This window comes from Amphiura filiformis, chromosome 2 (genome assembly GCF_039555335.1).
Source record: "Amphiura filiformis chromosome 2, Afil_fr2py, whole genome shotgun sequence".
In the NCBI taxonomy this organism is placed as follows: Eukaryota; Metazoa; Echinodermata; class Ophiuroidea; order Amphilepidida; family Amphiuridae; genus Amphiura; species Amphiura filiformis.
In genome coordinates this window covers 14,372,064-14,393,391 of record NC_092629.1, presented here as the reverse complement: position 1 = coordinate 14,393,391, position 21,328 = coordinate 14,372,064, and the positions used below count along the sequence as shown (strand labels likewise).

The following is a 21,328-nucleotide window of genomic DNA, read 5'->3' as shown; positions in this document are numbered from 1 at the left end:
GATGAAATATGGCGCAAAAGTGGAATAACACACATTGTAGGTGCTGGAATGAAATATCAATTTTCTTTGTTTTACCTCATTTGCTTTGCTCAAAATTAAAAGGGGATAATGTAATCAGCAGCTATCAGTGAAAACTAACATTTAAATCAGAATCAATTCTTTATGCAAATCACACATTATTGCTTTAAGTAACAAGTTGAATGATCCCTTCATGCATGGCCTACGTGCTACCATGTGTGCATTAATTTGTTGACTTGTTTGTCTGCGTCATGATCAACATACATGATCGTATGATCTATATTGTTTACACAATAATGATTTTGCCTGCCAAGTTTGACGTAGTACCTTCAAGAAGATTGTTGTTGATTCATTTGTGTTACAGGCCATTATCAAGCAGAGGAGATATTTTACACTTCCCATAATGCATTTCTCTCATTTCAATTTTCTGTACTGATAGCTACTAGTACTAGTGCAATATGGATAGATGGGTCGTTAGTGAGGAAACAGTGGCGTGTCCAGGGGGGCTTTGGGTGCTGAAGCCCCTGCACTTTGTTAAAAATCATGTAAAATCAGACGTTTTTTTGGCGATTTTAACCATTAAGCCCCCCACATAACTCTGAAAGCCCCTCTGAGCCCTCCGTAGGAAAAGATCCTGGACACGCCAGTGGGAAATGTACCTCAACGAACAGAGGACATCCAGATTAACAAAATATGTTTATTTCTTGACTATCAACCCATGTTTAGTTAGTATATTCCCAAAATGAAAACAAACACAGCCTGTACAAATAAGGGGGGGGGTGTCATTTGATGAAATAGGGATGATGTATCATGTTGCAAAGGATTCTGGGAAGGGTAAGATATCATCTCTGATCATTGGGTTACTGCAAACAAAAGCTTCTTAGTCTAGTGCATGACTAACATAGCTGCTTCATACAATGTCCAGACCATTTGTGAAAAAAGAGGAAAATGCTTTAAAAAAGAAGAAAATAGCGCAAATTCATGCTAAAAAAGCTCAAATTGGGAAAATAACAAATAATGCGTAAATTTCAGGAATAAAAAAGAGGAAATCAGCTAAAAAGAGGAAAAGTTTCAGGTCTGAATATCTATCAGTCTAATTAAATAGCTGTCACAGTTTGTGAGGCAATGACCTGGCTTTACTACAATCCGGGGGGAAAAGGTTGGCACACTTTTATATTAAACAATTTAAATGCACGCCTTATCAACATTGGAGAGGTGAGTGACACATACATGCAGTATAAAGCACAGACCCCCATCTCACCCTTCCCCACTCCCCATCTTTTAATGTTAGAGGGCCTCATGGACAAGATAACATGGCTTTGTCCAACACTGAATTACAGGGAGGGGCAGAGAGACACCAAAAGATCTTTAATTTTTTCTTTTCCTTCTTTTATTCCTAACAAAATCCAAAAATTAAATTGAAGATATTTTAATATTAAGCTACATGTATTCCCCATAAACAGGATGATAATAATATGCAATAAGTTATGTAAGTACCAACAAGTTCCTTCTCCGCAGTACTAACCTCCATAGTTAGACCAGGTCTAAAGTTAGACCTGATCTAACTTGTTTTGTGCATATCCTTTATAGGGTCTAATATTTTAGGCTAAGATAGATCATTCAAGAAGATCATTCCCAGGACTACACATAACACTTAGAACGATGCTAACCACCCTCTATTGTTATGCATAAGGCCAAACAAACAAATTTGTTTGCTTGCCCTCCATCATCCGACCCAAAATTGACCAAAATCAGGGTCGACCCTTTAAAAAAATTCTGGGATACACATTTTTGCTTTGAAATTAACATTAATTTTCACCTTTTTCAGTAATGTCAGATAAAACCATAGTGCTTGGATACTTGGGCATGAAATTGTGTCTTTTAGTGTAGAATTTCTGATTTTCACAGACCCGAACTTGGCCCATGAGCTTTTTTACGGGATAACTTTTTAGCATTTCAAAATAATATAGTTTGATAAAAAAAATTCCCAACACTATAAGGCACATCATACTTTTCATTTGGCCTAGAACATAAATCTTTAAGTGAAAAGGTGTAGCTGACAATTTTGGTCATTTCAACATCAAATTTGATTGGTTCCTGAGTGCCTTAGTGAACCTTGTATAACAATAGTCAGGGAGTGACTAGTGTTCTGAGTGATAATATCATAAACATCAGTGAACATTGCACCTTTATAATCAGTATATAGAAAGCCCTTGGATGTACTGTAAACAAATGTCTGGCATCAAAACTGAGTCAGGGAACAATCCAAAATATCAATGAAGCTGCCCATGAACTAGTTTTGTTGGGTAGGGTGGCATCTTTAAATGTTGCTCGCATTTCTCTACAGAATACATGTACATTATTTTTTTTTTAAATACTTGTACACTTGTTGGTTCTTTTAACACAGGGAGGAAGGTGTTTACTTTGTAGCGTAAATCCTAGTTTCCAAGCTTTGATAAACTTTGTGAGAATGAAACATAATACAGAATAATAATAAGGTCAAAGGTAAAGGCAAACATTTAAGAAATTTACATTTGACCTTAATGAGGATTGAGGTAACTTTGCCTGCCAATAATCTGTTTTTATTTTCTTATATTTTTAAATATTTGTTTTGTGTTGTTTTTGTTCATTTTGTTTTGTGCTTTTTGATGATAAAAAAATAAATCATAAAATCAGCCATCTTTTATATTTGAAAATTTTTGAAAAAGTCATAGCCAGTAACACCATGGCTGTCGAAAGATTAAAAAAAAAACACTTTGAAGCGAAACTAGTTAGATTTAAAAACAATATTTTGGTTTGTTTCCTTAACTCTAATGCCCAGTTGCTTTTTGGTGAGAGGGAAGGAAAGAAGGAAGGAAGAACAAAAGAAGAAGAAGAGCAAACTTTTCCCACGGGTGCGGTTTTGAACCACTGACCCCTTACCTTACCCCAATCCTTAGCTTCACACTAACCCTAACCTAAAACCTAAGCCCTAAACCTAACCCTAAAGTAACACTGCAAAAACAGCAGAGCAACACTTAATAAACACGGAAAAACAGTGGCATGATCGACAGGAATTATATAAAAAAACATTATTTTTCATCAGGTTCGCCGTCCCAAATAATAAAGGAGACAAGTAGAAAAAGTGATCCCGCCTGGGAATCAAACCCAGGACCTCAGGTTTACGAGACCTACGCCTTAACCACTTGGCCACGGGAGCTTCATGATTAGGCTGGTTGAAATTCAAACCCATAAGCGGTCACTTAAACTTATCTCCTCCCCTCAAATAGCCCATAGTAGCTAGGGCCGTAAATGCAAGAAATAAATTGCCATCCTCCCTGTGAGGAAATATAACACGGAAAAACACAGAAAAACAGTGGAATTATATCATTCCTGTCGATCATTTTTATGTATTTTAGTGTTTATAAATTAACACCACCTATACCTTCACTGTACAAACCATAGCTATTAAAGTGTTCAAGTGTTTATTAAGTGTTGCTCTGCCATTTTTGCAGTGTAACCCTAACCCAAAACCATTATTCTAATCCTAACACTTACCCTAACACTAATCCTAACCCTGGATTCTAACACTGACCAAAAATGTCTTAAACCCAAATTTTCACCCTTTTCAGATTAATTAATAACCCAATTCGTATATTTTTAATCCATTTGTCTATTTCAACCCCAGCTTTTACACCACCATTGTTAAAACTTTCAGTCCACAAACAAATTTATTTAAAAAATACAATAATAATACAACTTAAGGTGGTACTACACCCCCCTGATATATTTTGTGACTAATTTTGCATTTTTCTCAAAAAATAACTATACACACTGGTAACAAAATTTATGTATATAGGGGCAAGGAATCCAATTACTTCACTGAAATTTCAGTGATTCAAGACAAGTGGTTCATTATATATGTATAGAAATGAGGTACATTCTAGTGGTACTTCTTTTCTTATCATAAATAAGGTACCGGTTGTCTTGAGTCACTGAAATTTCAGTGTAGTAACTGGATTCCATGCCCCTGTAATATACATACCTTTTGTTACGAGTATGTTATTATTTTGTGAGAAAATAGCAAAAATTGTCACAAATTTATCAAGAGGTGTAGTACCACCTTAAATTGGGGGAAAAAGAACAAAAGCTAACAAAAAGAGGAAAATAGTCTGTCTGGCTCCTGGCCAGAACCAACCACTTTCAAGTGGGACACCAAAAACAAGGAAGACAATAAAAAGGAAATCTAAAACTGATAAATAAATATTAAAAATACATTTTTTTCTGTGAGACAAAGAGGTTGTGCAAGTTGGAAACAATTTAGATATAGAAAATCATGAACTAGATTCTAGGAAATTCTACCAAAATAAATTTGGAAAATACATCGGTGTAACTGTGATAAGATTCCAGAATCAATGCTGCCTCCCAGGTGCTGGCTACCTGCCATGGGTTTAATAGGAGTATTGCGCAAGCCTGTAACCAAGGGAGCTAGGGCAAGGCAAGGGGAAGATGCACCCAAAAAAAAAAAAATTGCCAAAGGCCCGAAAAGTCCCCATTTTTACCCAAAAAGTCCCCTTTTTGATGCAAAAAGTCCTATTTGTGAGCATAGCGAGCAAAAAAAATTGAGGTTCTTTATGCCTTTTTAGTCAAAAAAGTCCACATTTTGAAAAAAGTCCACTTTTTCAAAATCCCCCTCTCGAGTCCACTTGCTCAAAATCAGGCCCATCCCCCCCATAAAAAAAAAAATCCTGTTTACAGACCTGGTATTGCGTTTGATATTCAATAATATGCATGTAACTAACATAAATGTTCATTTGAATAAGTATTTTGTGATTCTATAGCATCCTATTTTTATGGTATGTTTGAGTAGATATCCTAAAAAGTTTATTCCTAGAATTTCAGTCGATTCTGATTTTTGCATTTGCGAGTTATGCATGATTTTGTATATGAAGAGCTTTGTTCCACAATCACTTACATCCACTTGAGCAATTTTGAGAAAACATTAAAAAATCATCAAAAAAATCACTGATATATGGGGGTTTGCAAAAGAAGCAGTTTTTGGTGGGATGCTTGGGTAGGATGAGCATCCCGTCAAAAACTGCTTTTGTTGAAAACCCCTTATTTCAGTGATTTTTTGATGTGTTCTCAAAATTGCAAATGTGGATGTAAGGGCTTTTGCAGCAAAGCTTTTCATATTACATTGCTCCATAGGCTACTGTGCTGTAACATAAATACAAATTTAACTATAATTTTTGCTAAGCATATGAATCTGCATGAATTTTTTGCACACAAACATTATGTAGCCAGAGGTTTCCAGTAGAGTATATACTTTTTTGAGAAGTGGGTCATGAGGCTGTGGATCACAAAATGCCCCTTTAATATTTTATTCCCCGATGACTCGGAAAGTTCCAGTCTGCAGTCCTCTGCACATTCTATGAATCAAAAAATAGAAAACAGCACAGAGTCATTCTTAGAATTTGGGACATATCATGAACATAGATTTTCCAAGTCTAGACATTTTATTAGTTTCATTCCCAGGGTTTCATTTAACCATTCTTAGAATATGGGTCATACCCTCGGAGGTTTTCCATGTCTACACATTCTTAGAATGACATGCAATATTTATTTAATCTCTAAACTTATAAACAACACTCAAGACAGGCCTAGCCTATATAAAAGGGTAGAATTTACTTGTTGATGCCAAGTTCAAGCTCAGGCAGACATTAGCTACTACACTGTACAATTGGCACTTTCAATTACAACATTTGGCAAGCACATTGCATACCAGCTTTTATCCAAGAGCATTATGTAATTTCATTCAACGGAAGGTAGGATTTGAGAGAATAACAAAGAAATCTGCTTTCTATCATTCTGCAGCTTCGCTACAATACCTACAATCAATTCAAGGTAAGAATTTATGGCGTAGCCCATTTGAATGGTCCAAATGTAATACCGTAAATGTTCGCCTAATGGCGCTATGGGCTCCCTTGATATAACTGTTATTTTAGACACAAACTAAAAGTGCCCTCCCACAAAAATCCAACCAGCAAATAAGGGCACATATCCTTAATTTTTGTTGGGATTTTTAGAAGAAGGGGCTCTCTATTTGTACATGACATTTCCTCCATGGCAAAGGAGCCCAGGTGTGCCATTAGGTGAATGTTTACTGTATTGTATGATTGATTTCCAGAAAAACTGCACCTACATTTTATCATGCATTTTATCATTTTATCTCTCACTAAGAGATATGCACCCTTGTAATTTTGAGCCAAACAAATAAGGTTAAATGACAAAAAATAGGTATTTCATTCCAGCGCCTAATCATAAATGGATGCATCAGACTTAATCCGATTAAGTCTCAAGATCAAGATTTTTTTAAAGTATTTTACCCATGGATGGTGTGGCTCACCAAAATATGTTAATACATGGCAACTGGCAGTGGCATTAAGTGCCCCAGTAGTGTAGCCAGAATTTTAGTGTGAGGGGGCAAAGCCAAATTTGCATACCCATTTGTCAATTTTTTGTCGCATTTTTAGTAATTTTAAGGACACCTTTCTGTATGCCAACCCATTTTGTCCTCTTTCCCCCAATGATGCGACCCTGATATTTAAGATTTGTATGCCTTTTTTGTATTTTTTAGCCCATTTTTTATAATTTAGTAGTGTAGCCAGTGGGGGTCGGCTCCCGTTCATCATGGCTGTCTAAGGCCATTGGTACATGAGGGTGCTGGTACAAATTTTTTTTGATATGAACCCCCCAACCAATTTTTGAGATTCTTGATCGCACTGGGCAAAAACAAATTGGGGCAACATTTCACAACTTCTATTGGCAAAAAAATATTTCTGTCAGTATATTTACAACTTGTGCCCCCCATTCTGAAAAACATAGCTACGCCACTGACCCTCCTTGAAAGTTGCCTTGCCCCCCCCTGAAAAAAAAAAAGTCCTGGCTATGCCACTGGCAACTGGTCCTCGCTACTTGTCACAACTAACTTTGTTCTCCCATTACTTCACAGATAATAATGGATTTCCAAGCACTCATAATCTTACAACTGACCCTGTTACTGGCTACCAACACATACTGTCAAACTCTTTCTCCTCCTGACACAGACCAAGCTTGTAATTGTTTACATGGACGCAATGGAAACAATGGATTACCGGGCCGAGACGGTATTTCCGGAAGAGATGGGCGGGATGGAATGAGGGGAGATCCCGGACGAGATGGGCTGAAGGGAGATCCCGGAAGCAAAGGAGAAAAGGGAGACATTGGAATTGGAGAACCAGGACCACAGGTATCTATTTATACAATGCATATATCAGGGGCATATCCAGGGGGTGCAGTGGGTGTACTAAGGGGAGATACCAGAAGCAAAGGACAAAAGGGAGACATTTGAATTAGAGAACCAGAACCACAGGAATCTATTTATACAATGCATATATCAGGGGCATATCCAGGGGGTGCAGTGGGTGTACTAAGGGGAGATACCGGAAGCAAAGGAGAAAAGGGAGACATTGGAATTAGAGAACCAGAACCACAGGAATCTATTTATACAATGCATATATCAGGGGCATATATATGGGGTGCACCTCATGAGGGTCTATGCCTACACTACAAGGCTACTACCACTTCTACTACTGAGTACCCTAGCCCTTTGTGGCCGACGTTGATACCACACCAAAGTACCAGCATCGGCCACCATACTGTAGATAACCCCGTAGCAAAGTACTTACATCGATACTCCACCATGCGTCACCTAAGAGTCAACTGCAATGTACCAAGTAGGTGACTCATTTTGTAAAATATTTCCAAGTTGTAAGGGGGAACATCCCCCTGCGAAGTTTTTTTTATATTTCAATGTTTATAATTTTTATTCATTTCAGCAAACAAATTAAGAATCCCCCTGCGAAGTTGATACACAAATGGTCACTTTCACTTTTGCTTTCGACATTTGCCAATATATGTTTAACACAATGGACTGCTCATTTCACAGATTTTACACATTAATAGTACCAAAATGGTCCACCAAATTGCTTCAATTAGGTCTTCATTTTGCAAAAGTTTCTTACTTCTCAGTGGGCATTTTTTACATTTTATTATTTTCTTCTAAAATTGCCCCGCCCTCTTCTGACTCCTATCCTCTAGATCCGCCACTGCTCCAAAAACACACACATTGTTAAAAATGGCTTCAAAAATAATATTATAAAAATACGCCTTGGGGCATGTTTTGGACCCCTTCAGAGGAAAAATTCACGATTGAAAGGGTCCAAAAAACTTTTTTTGACCTTTGCATTTAAATCTTTAAAATTTGCTAGCTACTTTAGGAAGGAAATAAGAGTAAAGAACCATTCCTAGTGGAACTAAATTCTGCTTAGACCAGGTCTAACTTTAGACCCGGTCTAATTTTTTTGTGCATACAGACCTAACGGTTTTAGCTTGTATTTATATTATTTATTAACATAGGCCTATTTGTTTGTGATATTTCAAGCATTTTAAAATTTCTAAATAATCCCATTCAATTACACGGTTGACGATGGAAATTTACTGAATTTAGAGAATGCACGGCGCATACCACCTGGTCAAATATAAAAGTAAAACAAGAATTTTGCGTTTCTCGGGTTGCACGGTTCTCGGTGGTGCAGTACTGTTCTCGGTGGTTGCTATCATTATATTCACAGAATATTGGTCAGCTGCTTTTACTTTAAGATGATCCCATCCTCACCAAATTTATGTCCACCAATTTTGAGCCCAATAGGAACATTTTAAATTTGACCCCAGCATGACCTTTGATGTCAAATGACCTCCGCTTGATTTTTAACATGTCCCTTACTCTTCAAGTTTATGTCCTCCAAGTTTGGGCCAAATCAGAGCAATTTAAATATTTGACCCCATATGACCTTTGACTTTGAATGGCCTCTGCTTAATTTACAACCAGGGTCCAACGATTTTTGCGGTGTGAAATTGTGTAACGCGTCGCAAAATTTTCCTTTCCTTGCTATCTTTTTCCATGCAAATCATTTGTCCCTGTTTGTAACATGTTCCCTACCTCATGATTTATATAGACTTAAAATCTCATAGTTCGTATCTTGGCGCATTCATGAAAATATTCTTGTGCGACTTTAATTGTGCACCATAGTGTGACTGCCTATCGGTGCCCATGTACCACACTGTTGTGACAAGATCATGATCTGAATTTCTAAAGATATGATGTTCAAAAACAAATTTGTATCTTTCATAATTTTAATAAGTGCCCTCGACTTAAGTGGCCCAGAGCATTAACAAAAAAAACACACATGCATACCTAGAAATTCTATAGCCCCTTCACCAATTTTTGGCAGGCGCTATTCAATAAAGGAATTTTAAAGAATCATTGACATCCCACAAAATCTGTGAATGTCCTTTGTGAGTTTCGAATGCTCAACTGAAAGTTACAACTTTCTGTTTCTGTGATACAGGGACCAATAGGATTAACTGGGGACAGAGGAGATCCGGGCCAAGACGGATTAAGAGGATTGCCGGGAAAAGTAGGTCCAGTAGGGCCTTCTGGCCCTCGGGGCCCACCTGGCCCTACCGGTGAAGTCGGCATTGCCGGTCCGATTGGATTGACCGGAGTAGGGGAGAAAGGAGAGAAAGGCTCCAATGGAGAACCCGGACGGATCAGAAAATCAGCTTTTAATGTGTATAAGACATCAAGTCAGGTAGCATCCGCTGATAATGAAATTGTAGCATTTGAGGCAGCTCGTGTCAACATTGGCAGCCATTTTGATCTGACCACAAATCGCTTCACATGCCAGATTCCAGGTGTTTACTTCTTCTCATACAGTTTTCATGTTACAGAAACAGATACAAGTAAAAATCCTGATATTTACTTGATGCAGGATAACAACATTGTGGCATCTGCCAGAGTGGAGAGTGTGGATAAGGTTCAAATTGGTAGCAGTGTGCTGCTTGAATTAGATACAGGATCGCAGGTGTGGTTAAAGTTTAATGTTGCTGGGGAAGGAATGGAGTGTACCGCTGGCAAATGCCAATTCTCTGGCTTTCTTCTATATGAAGATTGAATTCCCCACTTATGAGGTTTACCAGACAATAAAATCCTAAGATTTTTCAAATTATACAAGTCTAGAGCCAGCAAACACAAAACCATTGTTTAAAACCTTTTTAAAAGTTTTGTTGTTGTTGTTTTGGTCAATAAACCTTATAAGATCATAAAAACATTTTAAGAGAGATTTTCTGAGAAATACCGATGATATGGGAAAAAGGCGGAAGATGGGGGTCAGCAAATTTCAACCATATTTTGGCAATTTAGTAAGTTTGGATAAGTGTTCACAGTAATCAGGTTTAAAAATCTGGTATGCCCCTCCTAGGAAATATGGGACCCCTAAAATATGCCCCTAACACATATTTCCCTGACTTGTAAAATACCGTTTTATACCATTTTTGAGCAATATTTTGGCGCCTAAGACGACCATTAATGAAAATAAATTTTTATACACAAAATCTTTCATCCTTCGTCTTCTTGAAAAAATATAAAACAACAAATATTTATATCGGGATGTTCCATTTATTTACAGGGGAGGAGGCCCATATTTCACATTTTACAAACTTGAAAAAAAGTGAAATATCCCTCTACTTGGTGACGTCATTGTAGGAGTTCCTCAATCTTTTTCAAATTGTTCATTACAGGAGAGAAGCTCTGTACATAGGTTATTCATATAATGCAATAAAAATCATGGAGACTTCTTTACTTTTCAGAAAACACAAACATGTATTTCCCTAATATATGGCATTGGTATAATGATGCTGTATATTACACCAACATCAAACGTATGATCTTTTCACTGTATCAGTCCCTTATTTTGAGTCAATAGTCTGCAGTTATTGCTTTGAAGAGGTGATCACCACATTTAAGAATACAAACCAAGTATATGGGTGCTTCTCTTTTACAGCACATTGGTAAAATCGCCAGTAAATAATGCTCCATGAACTCCCAAACGCGTATTTCCTTGACTTGTAAAATGCGGGTTTATACCATTTTTGAACAATATTTTTGCACCTAAGACGAGCATTTATGACAGTAAATTTTTGTACACAAAATCTTTCATCCTTTGTCTTCTTGAAAAAATATAAAACAACAAATATTTATATCGGGATGTTCCATTTATTTACAGGGAGGGGCCATATTTCACATTTTACAACTTTTGAAAAAAGAAGTGAAATATCCCTCTACTTTGTGACGTCATTGTAAGAGTTACCCATTTTTTTTTTCATATTGTTCATTACAGGAGAGAAGCTCTGTACATAGGTTATTTATATCATGCAATAAAAATAATGGAGACTTCTTTACTTTTCAGAAAACACAAACATATATTTTCCCCATATATGGCATTGGTATAATGATGCTGTATATTACACCAACATCGAACGTATGATTTCTTCACTGATTGATCAGTCCCTTATCTCGAGTCCGTTATCTTGAGTCAGTTATTGCTTTGATGAGTTGAGCACCACATTTAAAAAAAAAACATACCAAGTAGGCCTACATGGTTCCAATATCTGTGATGGCTGCTTCTTATTTACAGCATATTGGTAAAATCACCAGTAAATAATGCTCCATGAACATATAGGCCTATATGTATAGCGTTATCACGATTATTATGATGATCACAAGCTCCTATTCTGACTTTTAATCATTTTACATGTATCAGCACTTTGGGTATAGGAACTCGGCCTACAAAGGGCCCATGCAACAAAAGTTAAGTACAAAATCCTATTAACCTTGGGAGGGGGCGGGGGGATAATCACAATACTAGTAGTGGGCTTTAATTGATCATGGGTCCATTTCACTAAACTTTACGAAGCTTCGTAAGTCTTGAAATCATTCGTAACTTACGACGAGTTGTAAGTTCCATTTCACTAAACTTACTTACGAACGGTACCCTTAGTAAGTAATAGGGATTTACTACAGGGACCCTTCAGAAAGTTACGCCTAGTATTGGGTATTCAGTAATTTTACTTAACGGTTACTTGAGTTACTTAAGGGTTAAAGGTTTAGTGAAATAGACCCCATGTTTTGCTTTTCTTAGGGCGGGGTGTGTGCGTGTATGTCTTTTATTTGACTTAGGCCTATCTCAACATGAAATGGAAAAGATTGTCTGGGGTCCACAAAAAGGGTGGGCCTACCAGGCAAAAATCCATTTTGACCAAATTTACCCTTTTTTTACTCTAGACTTTGAACCATGCCCGTAAACCTCATATAGAAAAAAGCTAGACAACAGTTTAAAAATTACATAACAATATTGATATTAATGATGAAATAGCAAAATAACATACTGTTAAAAATTAAACATGTAGATAAATTGTTTGCTCTTTGTTTTACATTTTATATTTTGGTTTATTCTATATTTTTGATATACAGTGTAAGGTATTCGGATAATTCAAAGGGAAGGCAGTTTCCATGGCAACAGCCATTTATACTCATTCAGTCATTTTTAAGCGAATTTCCCCCGTAACATTTGGTAAATTTTCTTTCCAAAAAATTGCCCTTTGATATAAATGGTTGTTGCCATGGAAACTGGAAACTGCCACAGGCGCAGGCATAATCTACTTTTCGATAGTGACCTGGTTATCATGAGTGCCATGTGGTCATGGTGGTCCCTGCCAAATTTCATCTCCTGTACCAGCGCGCATCAGGTGATCCACTCGGAAGGTTCCATCCACATTATCATCAAGTTAAACCCACTATGCCATCTTTTGTTGCCTCCCTTATTCCAGATGACAGCAACAATATTTTTCTGTGGCCTATGACCTCTTGAAAAATGTGTGACTATTTTTGCATTTTTCTCAAAAACTAATAAAACACTGGTAATAAAAGTTATGTATTTGTAGGGGCAAGGAATCCAGTTACTACACTGGAATTTCAGTGACTCAAGATAAGTAGTTATTGATTTATTGATCAAATATTGGTTTTCCTCATTTTTGACTAACTCCACAACTGTTGGCTGTGCTGAAATAAAATTTTCAGTGCAGTAGTTGTACTCCTTGCCCGTATGATTATACATATCTTACTTGTCACCAATGCACTATAATCTGTGAGAAAAATGCAAAAATAGGCACAAAATTGGCCAGGGGTGTAGTACCACCTTAAAGCCGACGATCAATTGAAAATGTTGACCTTAATCTGATATAGATTTTTTTCCCAAAACACCAAAGCAGGTTAGGTCTTTTGGGGGAAAATCCGAGCCCTTAATTGAAAATGTATTCTTTATTTAATACAACTAGAAAGGATGTAAAAATTGAAAAATATTACCATGCATGGTAGAAAATGCCACTTTAAAATGTTGATTTTTACATGCTTTGCAATATGATGGAGCATGGAGAGAGAGAGGAGGGGAGAGAGAGGAGGAGGAGGAGAGAGAGAGCACTCATAGGAACCTCAATACAAATCCCAAAATCAATTGAATGTCAGCAGCATGATTGGTATTTCAAAAATAAGGAATCATAGACAGATAAGCATTTTTATGTTTATCATAATAACACCCTTACTTGATGAATGTATCATTCCAATATTACTATTGTCGTTGTTGTTCACTACATGTGATAGAAAATAATTGTAGGCTCTATCTAAAGAGATAATATTCATTTGAGGATGCATATAAGCATGATGGCATTTTAAAATCAAAACAGAGGGAATTTTAGTACTGACACGGGGTATTGACACCCAACAAATAATGGAATAGTCCTTTTCTAAGCATTTCTACAGCAAAATTTAGGCCCCAAACTTATTATGCAACAGCATTGTTGATGTTGTTTACCTCTAATATGCTCACTTTTTATCCAATTTCTTTTCAAACATGGAAAATCACCGAACATGAGTTTAAAGCTTAGAAATGTCACGGTTGCATTTTCTGAAAAAGGGCATGAAATAAGATGTGCTCATTTTAAAACAGAAAAAGTCTCCATGATTTTTATTTGCTCAATTGTTTGGCCTATATTTACTTTATCCAACATATCAATAACTTTTACAAAAATATTGGGGAACTCTCACAATCATCTTGTAAACTTGGCTTCAAAATCAGGGATTTTTAACATTTATAAAATTGCTGAAAAGGCCATTACACCCCTCTCTGAAAATGGAACAATCCAAACTTTTTTTAAAGAATTTGTAATTGCTCTGTCGAGACAAAATGTGCATAATTACTGTGAAGTACAAATAAATTGTCTGTAAATTGGTGTTATTACGTGGCTCTAGTCGAAAGTTAGCGCATATTTCGAAGTTTTTGGGTCTGAGAAGACAATCATAGGGGTTCATTTTGAGGGGGGTCCAGTATCTCCCATTGGGGGGTCCTCAAAATTTTTTAATACCTCCACTGTAAATACTCATGGACACATGTTTGATTGACAAAATATGAACAAAATTTGCTGACCCCCATCTTGCCACCTACCATCTGAGTATATCGGATAAACTCTCTTAAAATGTTTTATAGGAACAATAATACAACAAGGTTGTTGAAATGTCATCAATACTTTTTGTTCCCATCATATTGAGAATTCTTTTTTAGCCTGTTTAAACTCAATTGGGTGTACTTTTGACCTTGAACTCTGGTATGATCTGTTAGACTCACACGATCGAACGATCAGCTCTCGTGAATATGTGAGAATTCATAGCATACGAACCACAGGGACTTTGGATGTTGGTGAACAATCTGTATATTTTCTAGTCTATGCAAACACCGTTAGCCTTTTTGAGATATGGTGGACACAATAGGATGGCGCTACACAAAATGGGTAAAGTCTTTTGAATTTGCCGGGTTTTACCCATATTGAATACTGCCCTCCTATTGTGTATGCCATATCTCGAAAAGCTAATTGGCTTACCTCATACATGTGTGAGTCTAATGCATTTGGGTTATGCTAGTCCTCTGACGGATGATGGGGTCGTAGTTCGCCATATTGGTAGCCAGTCAGATCCTCTAGTCCTATTAATGAAAAAAATAAGTTTTCCACTGATTTATTAAGTTTCTTCATCTTGTGTTCCCCTTTTACTTATATATTATTTTTCATCTTTTCCCTGAGAAAAAATAGTATGCTCCATAAACTCCTAAATTTTTATCTATAGTACAAATTGGATGAACACTGCTTAAATTCTGCTATAGTTTTTTGTCCTTCAGCTATGTACCCAGCAAATTTGAATTCAGAGTGCCTGGTTGTTTGCATTCGGCAATAACATGCCAACAAGGCAGGCATCCTTAGCTCTGAGTGCATAAATCTTCGGGTACGTACTGGTGATCGGTGATTGTGTAGAAGAGGCAAGGTATCCTCCCCTGATCTTCCCCGGGGCACTCAACTTAAATTTTGGTAGGAACTTTGGGAACTAAGAACTGATTTTCGGGCAAAATAGGGGCTTGAAGAACTGAAATTTGGGCCAAATTATAGGCTGTTGAGCTAAAAATTTCTAAATTTTTTCCAAATTTGAGCTTAAAGAGCTACAATTGTCAGAGTTTGAGGCTCAAAGAACTGGAGCAGATTCAAATGTGGGGCTTAAGGAACTGCCGGAGAGCCTGAAAAAGGGACCCTTGACCGCCGCACATACCCGTACCACCTTAACATGTGAGTGCCCCCCGGGATCTTCCCTTCTATGATCGTTGATCAGCTATTCAACAACCCTTCCTATACTTTTGTACAGGAGCCAACCGTTGTTAATCCATGATGAATCCACACTTTTACAGTAAGCGTATACACGAACGCCAACGCACATCCGTGTTACGGGTGAGCACGTAAAATTTGTCATGTCTGAAATCTGTGTGCGTATCACACTTACAAGTTGAATTCAGTATTTTGGAAGAATCGGATAAAGATTGCCGTTTTATACAGTTTTATTGCTGATATCAACAGAAATCCCCGATCGTTTTGTAAGGCTGACTGTCAATGATTAACTGACATTCCTCATGATATAATCATGTGAATTATACGATCTTTAGCTTGTTTTCGTTGTTGAAAGGATTCAATCATGTTTCACCGTTGTTCATCACCGATTAACAACTCACAGCGGGCGCGCGTCTGGCGTGGTTTACTTCGCGATGAGCGGACGTATCATTGTTAATCGGTGATGAACAATGGTGAAACCCTAAATCAATGTGATTGTTTATCACTTCTGCATTCATGCTTGTATCAGTTAACACAGAGCACACATCACAGAATAAAAAAATTACTTTATTTTGTGTTTTTTTAAAGTATTTACAAAAGCTTTGGTGTTTGCATGAAATTGTAAATAGGCAGTACTCAAATGCATGTAATTTTTTTCTTTCCCTCTAGTAGGCCATGGAAGAAAAAAAAATCATCCTCAACCAGGATTTGAACCTGGGACCCGGGGTATCTGGAGCAGCATTCTTACCACTGAGCCACAAGGAAGCCACAATTGATAAAATATTATTTCTCCTTAATGCTTGTTGCTAGAGATGTGCAGCGATATGATTTGAAACTTTGGGCCTATAGACAAGTAGTACACTATAACGCTTTGATGCCATTGGCTTCCTTGATAGCTCAGTGGTAAGAGCACTGATCTAGATACCCATGGGTCCCAGGTTCAAATCCTAGTCAAGGATGCACTTTCTTCGTTGGCCTACTCAAGAGAAAGAATAAATCATGTACGTAAATATGCATGTTGTGTATGTTATCATTTATGCATGGTCATTAAAAATATTATAATGTTCCTGTTGGACTAAAAAAATTACTTATTGATTTCCTGTAGGGTACATGCATTGGACAATTCCAGTTAAAATCCATACACCCGGTATGGAATACACAATCTTAATCTCCCACACAGGGGGTGAAGATTTCAAATGGAGTCACCCATTCAGGTACATGTAACCCCATTTGAAATTCACACTCCCTGTGTGGGAGATTATGGCCATGATTTCAACTGGAATAGCCCATTTTGGAGTAGACGGCACTGAACACTGAACAACCACTGAACCAATACTAGGCTTGTTTGCACTCATTTTAATAAATTTTTCTTGCTGATTCCAAATATGGTCATAAAAGTTTACATATCTGAAATGTTTGAATTTTTAAAACAAAATTTGAAACTTGTCGACTGCAGTCGACACCCACAGAGACTTAACTTTATTTGCAGGCACATATTGTCAATTAAATGCATGTTGATTAAAATTTATGATACAATAAAACAAACTTTTAACTTGCAAATGATTTCTCTTCCTTTGCCTCACTTGCCTCACAAAAAATAGCTAGTGTGGGCTTATGCCATGGTCTGTGAAACCCCGGGGTCACTTGCATTTCAAGTTGTATATCTCCTAAATATAAAAAATGCATGTAAAAATGGTCTTTTTTCACAGCCGGGTGCGATACAGGAGTATTTCGTTTAGGGTATCAAAAACAGCAAAAATGGGATAAAAGGGTACCTTAATCGCACAGATGTTACTAAAAAATGGTAGCTAAATTTGCATCAAGATGCCGACAAAAAACAGCTGAAAAAAAGGTTAAAGTCTGCATAAAATTGCGCTAAAAAAATCTTCTCAAAACGTGTGCTTTTTCATTGGATTTTCTTCAGGCCTCTTGCCTCTTGCTGGATTGATAGCAGTGATTTTAGGTGTGTCCATCACGACTCATAAAAGCTAAATACTTGCGTAGGGTAAGAAAACAATCACATAGTACTGCTTTGGGTCCATGATACTTATTCGCCATATAAGATATAAGTGATGTAATAAATCAGATTAACTACCATAGCAATAGATGAATACAATTTTGACTCTATCACCCTGTACTATAAGCAGGTTGCACACATCACCTGTGTATGTATGCAATCATAGATTCTACCACTGAGCTACACAGACTGTCCCTGATACAATACCGCTCTTACCAAAGATACTAATCTTACAGGTGCGGGTGATCAGCATGATATGGTTCAATGCATAGGTACCGTGTGAACCTTGTATTGCAGGGCAATATAGTCAAAAATTGTAATCATCTATTGCTACGGTAGTTAATCGGATTATTACGTCACTTCTACAGGGAATTGCCTTAGGTCCTCGTACAACTTGAAATACAAGCCCCCGTGTGAACCAGATAGGTATGAAACTTACCCGTTACCATGGCATAGCAGTTTCCTTGCTATCATCTTTGGCTATTTTATCTCGGATGAATCAGGCCAATAAGACTTTGGGGTCTTGTCTGCTTTGCCATCTATGGGGCTGTATATATTGTATTAGAGAAAACACACCCGTACATATTAGCTAATTATCACATCTTAAAACCCTGGCCCCCCACTTTGTGTATCCATGGGTACTGGTAGGCATGCTCGTCAGCGACGAAGTTTGATTTAAAAGTACCCTTTTCGCCTCTCATTTTGCAACGTTTTCAGGGGAAAAACACCCCTTGTTTAGCATTTTCATAAAATTGTTTAACGTTGCCCTTCAACAATGCCCCTTTTCCAAAAGTTATGTACCGTATTCATTCCATTAACCGCCCAAGCCCTATAAGTGCCCACCCAATAACTTTACAATAAACTGCCCATCCCAATCTGATCATGGCCCGAAACATATGGCACACTGAGGATGATGGTTGAATATTTAGGGCCATTTATTATGTATTCAACAATGTAAAAAATAAGCGCCCACCCAAAATGATTCTGTTAAGCAACCTGGGCAGTTAATGGAATGCATATGGTATGTGGTTCGTAAATGAAGAACCAGGTGTAACACATCCTATTTTTCCCACTTTTGTATACAAGTGGGGTTTGCAACATTACCTCTTTTTTTGGAGTTTCTTCATTTGAAAAGAACCCCTTACTTTGTCAAATTTCCAACAAGTATTCCTACCTACAGATACACGGAGTGCGGGCCGGGCTTAAAACATGTTTTTCTATATGAAGATCTCAAGACCAGATACCCAGCAAACACAAAAATGGTTTTAAAACATGATAGACGTATTATTATCGTTATTAAGAAGGATTTTAACACAAGTCTCCACATATATAAATGACAGCCAGTGAAAAAATTCACTGACCATCCAGAATTTGAACCTGGGACCTTCAGATCACCAGACCGATGCTCTGCCAACTGAGCAAACATGTCAGATGGAGAAGAGCAGTGATGTTATTATCTATAATTTCTATATAGGCCTACAGTTCAATAATCATGCTTTGGTTTTAGTCAAAATGATTTGATAACATTTAAATGTCAGATTATATAAAAGTCCTGAAAACATTTTAAATATGAAAAACAACATAAGAACATTTTTAAATGTCAGATTGATTGGGGGCTCGAAAACTGGCATTAGCGGGATTGAACCCCGGTCGCTGAATCCAGCCACCGGGTTCAACCCCGCTGAGTCCTGATTTTTTCTCTCTCAATATGTTCATATGCCAGTTTGCTCGAGCCCCAATCACACCATTTAAATTATAATTTCTCGAGCTTGCATCATTTATTTCCGATCCTCGCATATATTAATTTGTGTTTCGCATTGTCTTACGACCTGCTAGGTTGAAGCATATAGGCCGCCTCCTTCTTCATTATTTAACATTTTTAAATGTTGTTAATTAAAATGTTATTGCAAAATATACTTATGCAAATTGCAAACATTTTTGCTAAAACTTGCCAACACTTAAATAACATTATGTTAGAATATTTTGCAGCAAGTTTTCAATAATGCTTTTTTGAGTGTTCCTTATTTTCTGTACAATGTTTTCTGTTTGATGGGTAAAAGAGATCCGTAAAAAAAAGGGAGATATAAGCTGTCTTTGCAACAGATATCGCACATATCAGCACGGTATTTCATGCTTGAAGGATACTGGTCCATTATTAGTGATTCATTGATTGATGACGACTTGGGGAAAGATTAGACAATAATAACTGCACACCATCTATTTCGAGGTAATAGATGGTGCAAAGTTATTATTGTCATTCATTACTGTCGTATCTGATATTTTAAACAAATCAAAATGGTATTTCATGTTATTTTATGCCATAAAACGGTGTTAATATAAACAGTTTTAATTATTGTTTTAACCTCTATACTAAAAAAATCAACCAGGCGAACTTGACATTAGTGCAGACAACAAGAGCTACCAATCACAGAAGCATGACGACGTATGGGCGTGTGTTGCCATAACGCTTAGTGTATACACGTACACGCGCACAGAAGTCATCACGAGTTATTAATGACCGTGCAATAAGTGCGCGGTCAGGCAATCAATTTCTTTTGATTGGATCACAGGCTTCGCATTTATTCATGAGGTTATGAATCTATAATAGGGTGCGGGTTAGGGAACACATCAAACAATTGATGATGTTCTATAAACGAATGTGTTTTCATTTAGGGGGCTATCATTTTCTTTGGAGGGGGGTCCTAAATTTACAAAAGTCAGCATCAATAAAATTGCAACCCCCTATTTCAGCAACAAAAATTTTATGACCCCCACCACCTATACACATTACCCCCTAAACAGGCCAAAATTGTATTGAATTTATATATTGTTTTTGAATGAAATACACACACTATCTGTGGTCATCTTGTGACTCCCTACATTTGGTCATCAACAATTTGACGACGCCCCTATTTTTCTTTCCCAAAATTATGACCCCTCCCAGTATATTTGGGACCCCCCTTCCAAAGAAAATGATAGCCCCTTAGGAGGCTTCCCTCTCCCTCCATCCTTAAAACATAAGTGTAAAATATTGAAAATTCTAACCAGGAAGATAAACTTTGACCAACATTTTAACTACAGTAGAAATTTCATTTGAATGAACAGCTTCAACAGCTGTATGTGATCCAACCGCGATCATATATTGCATATTTCAAAATACAATGCGAATGCACGACCTTAGGTACAATAATTAAAATACCAACCAATCACAAGTGAGTGAATCAGCATGGTTGGACTCACTTCGGCATTGCGCAAGCACAGTCTCACACACGGGCATTCATCACACAGTGTACGCAAACAATCGTCACAATGTTGGCAGCTGTGTTCATTCAAATGAAATTTCTACTGTAGTTTTTTACAAACACAATCAGACTTTTTGACCCTCCCCCTAAAGAAAGGAATTTCATTTATAGGATATAATTGCACCTTTGGTTTGTTCCCTTCAGGATATGTGACACAATCTTGTCCACTCAAACCATTTTGAAAGTCTGACATTTTGAAAATTGAGGTTTTACTATTACTAACTTACTCAGAACCTAAACTTACTGATGTTGAAGTCCCTAGCCTGATATACTTAGTTTCAAAGTTATTAACTTGTGCGTTCTTCCATTTTTTTTTTGCTCCTTATTTTTGCCTATAACTCAATTTCAATATTGCCCACTTTGGTTTGAT

General features: G+C 37.1%; 2 protein-coding genes across 2 annotated transcripts in view; one reads left to right on the top strand and one right to left on the bottom strand.

The window, feature by feature from the left end:
- The window catches only part of LOC140145920 (vitellogenin-like), a 47,626-nt gene extending 29,425 nt beyond the window's left edge, over positions 1–18,201 (bottom strand). The window contains exons 1-2 of the mRNA XM_072167648.1: positions 18,096–18,201; positions 14,872–14,972 (exon numbers count right to left, since the gene is read on the bottom strand). The gene's annotated coding sequence lies outside the window, so the exon portion shown is untranslated. The remainder of the gene's footprint in view (positions 1–14,871; positions 14,973–18,095) is intronic.
- LOC140135456 (uncharacterized) lies at positions 5,685–10,328 on the top strand. The gene is made up of 3 exons (XM_072156954.1): positions 5,685–5,904; positions 7,013–7,288; positions 9,450–10,328. The coding sequence occupies exons 2-3, from the start codon at positions 7,019–7,021 to the stop codon at positions 10,053–10,055; spliced, it is 876 nt and encodes a 291-aa protein (XP_072013055.1). The 5' UTR covers positions 5,685–5,904; positions 7,013–7,018; the 3' UTR covers positions 10,056–10,328.
- Positions 18,202–21,328: the final 3,127 nt, after the last annotated feature.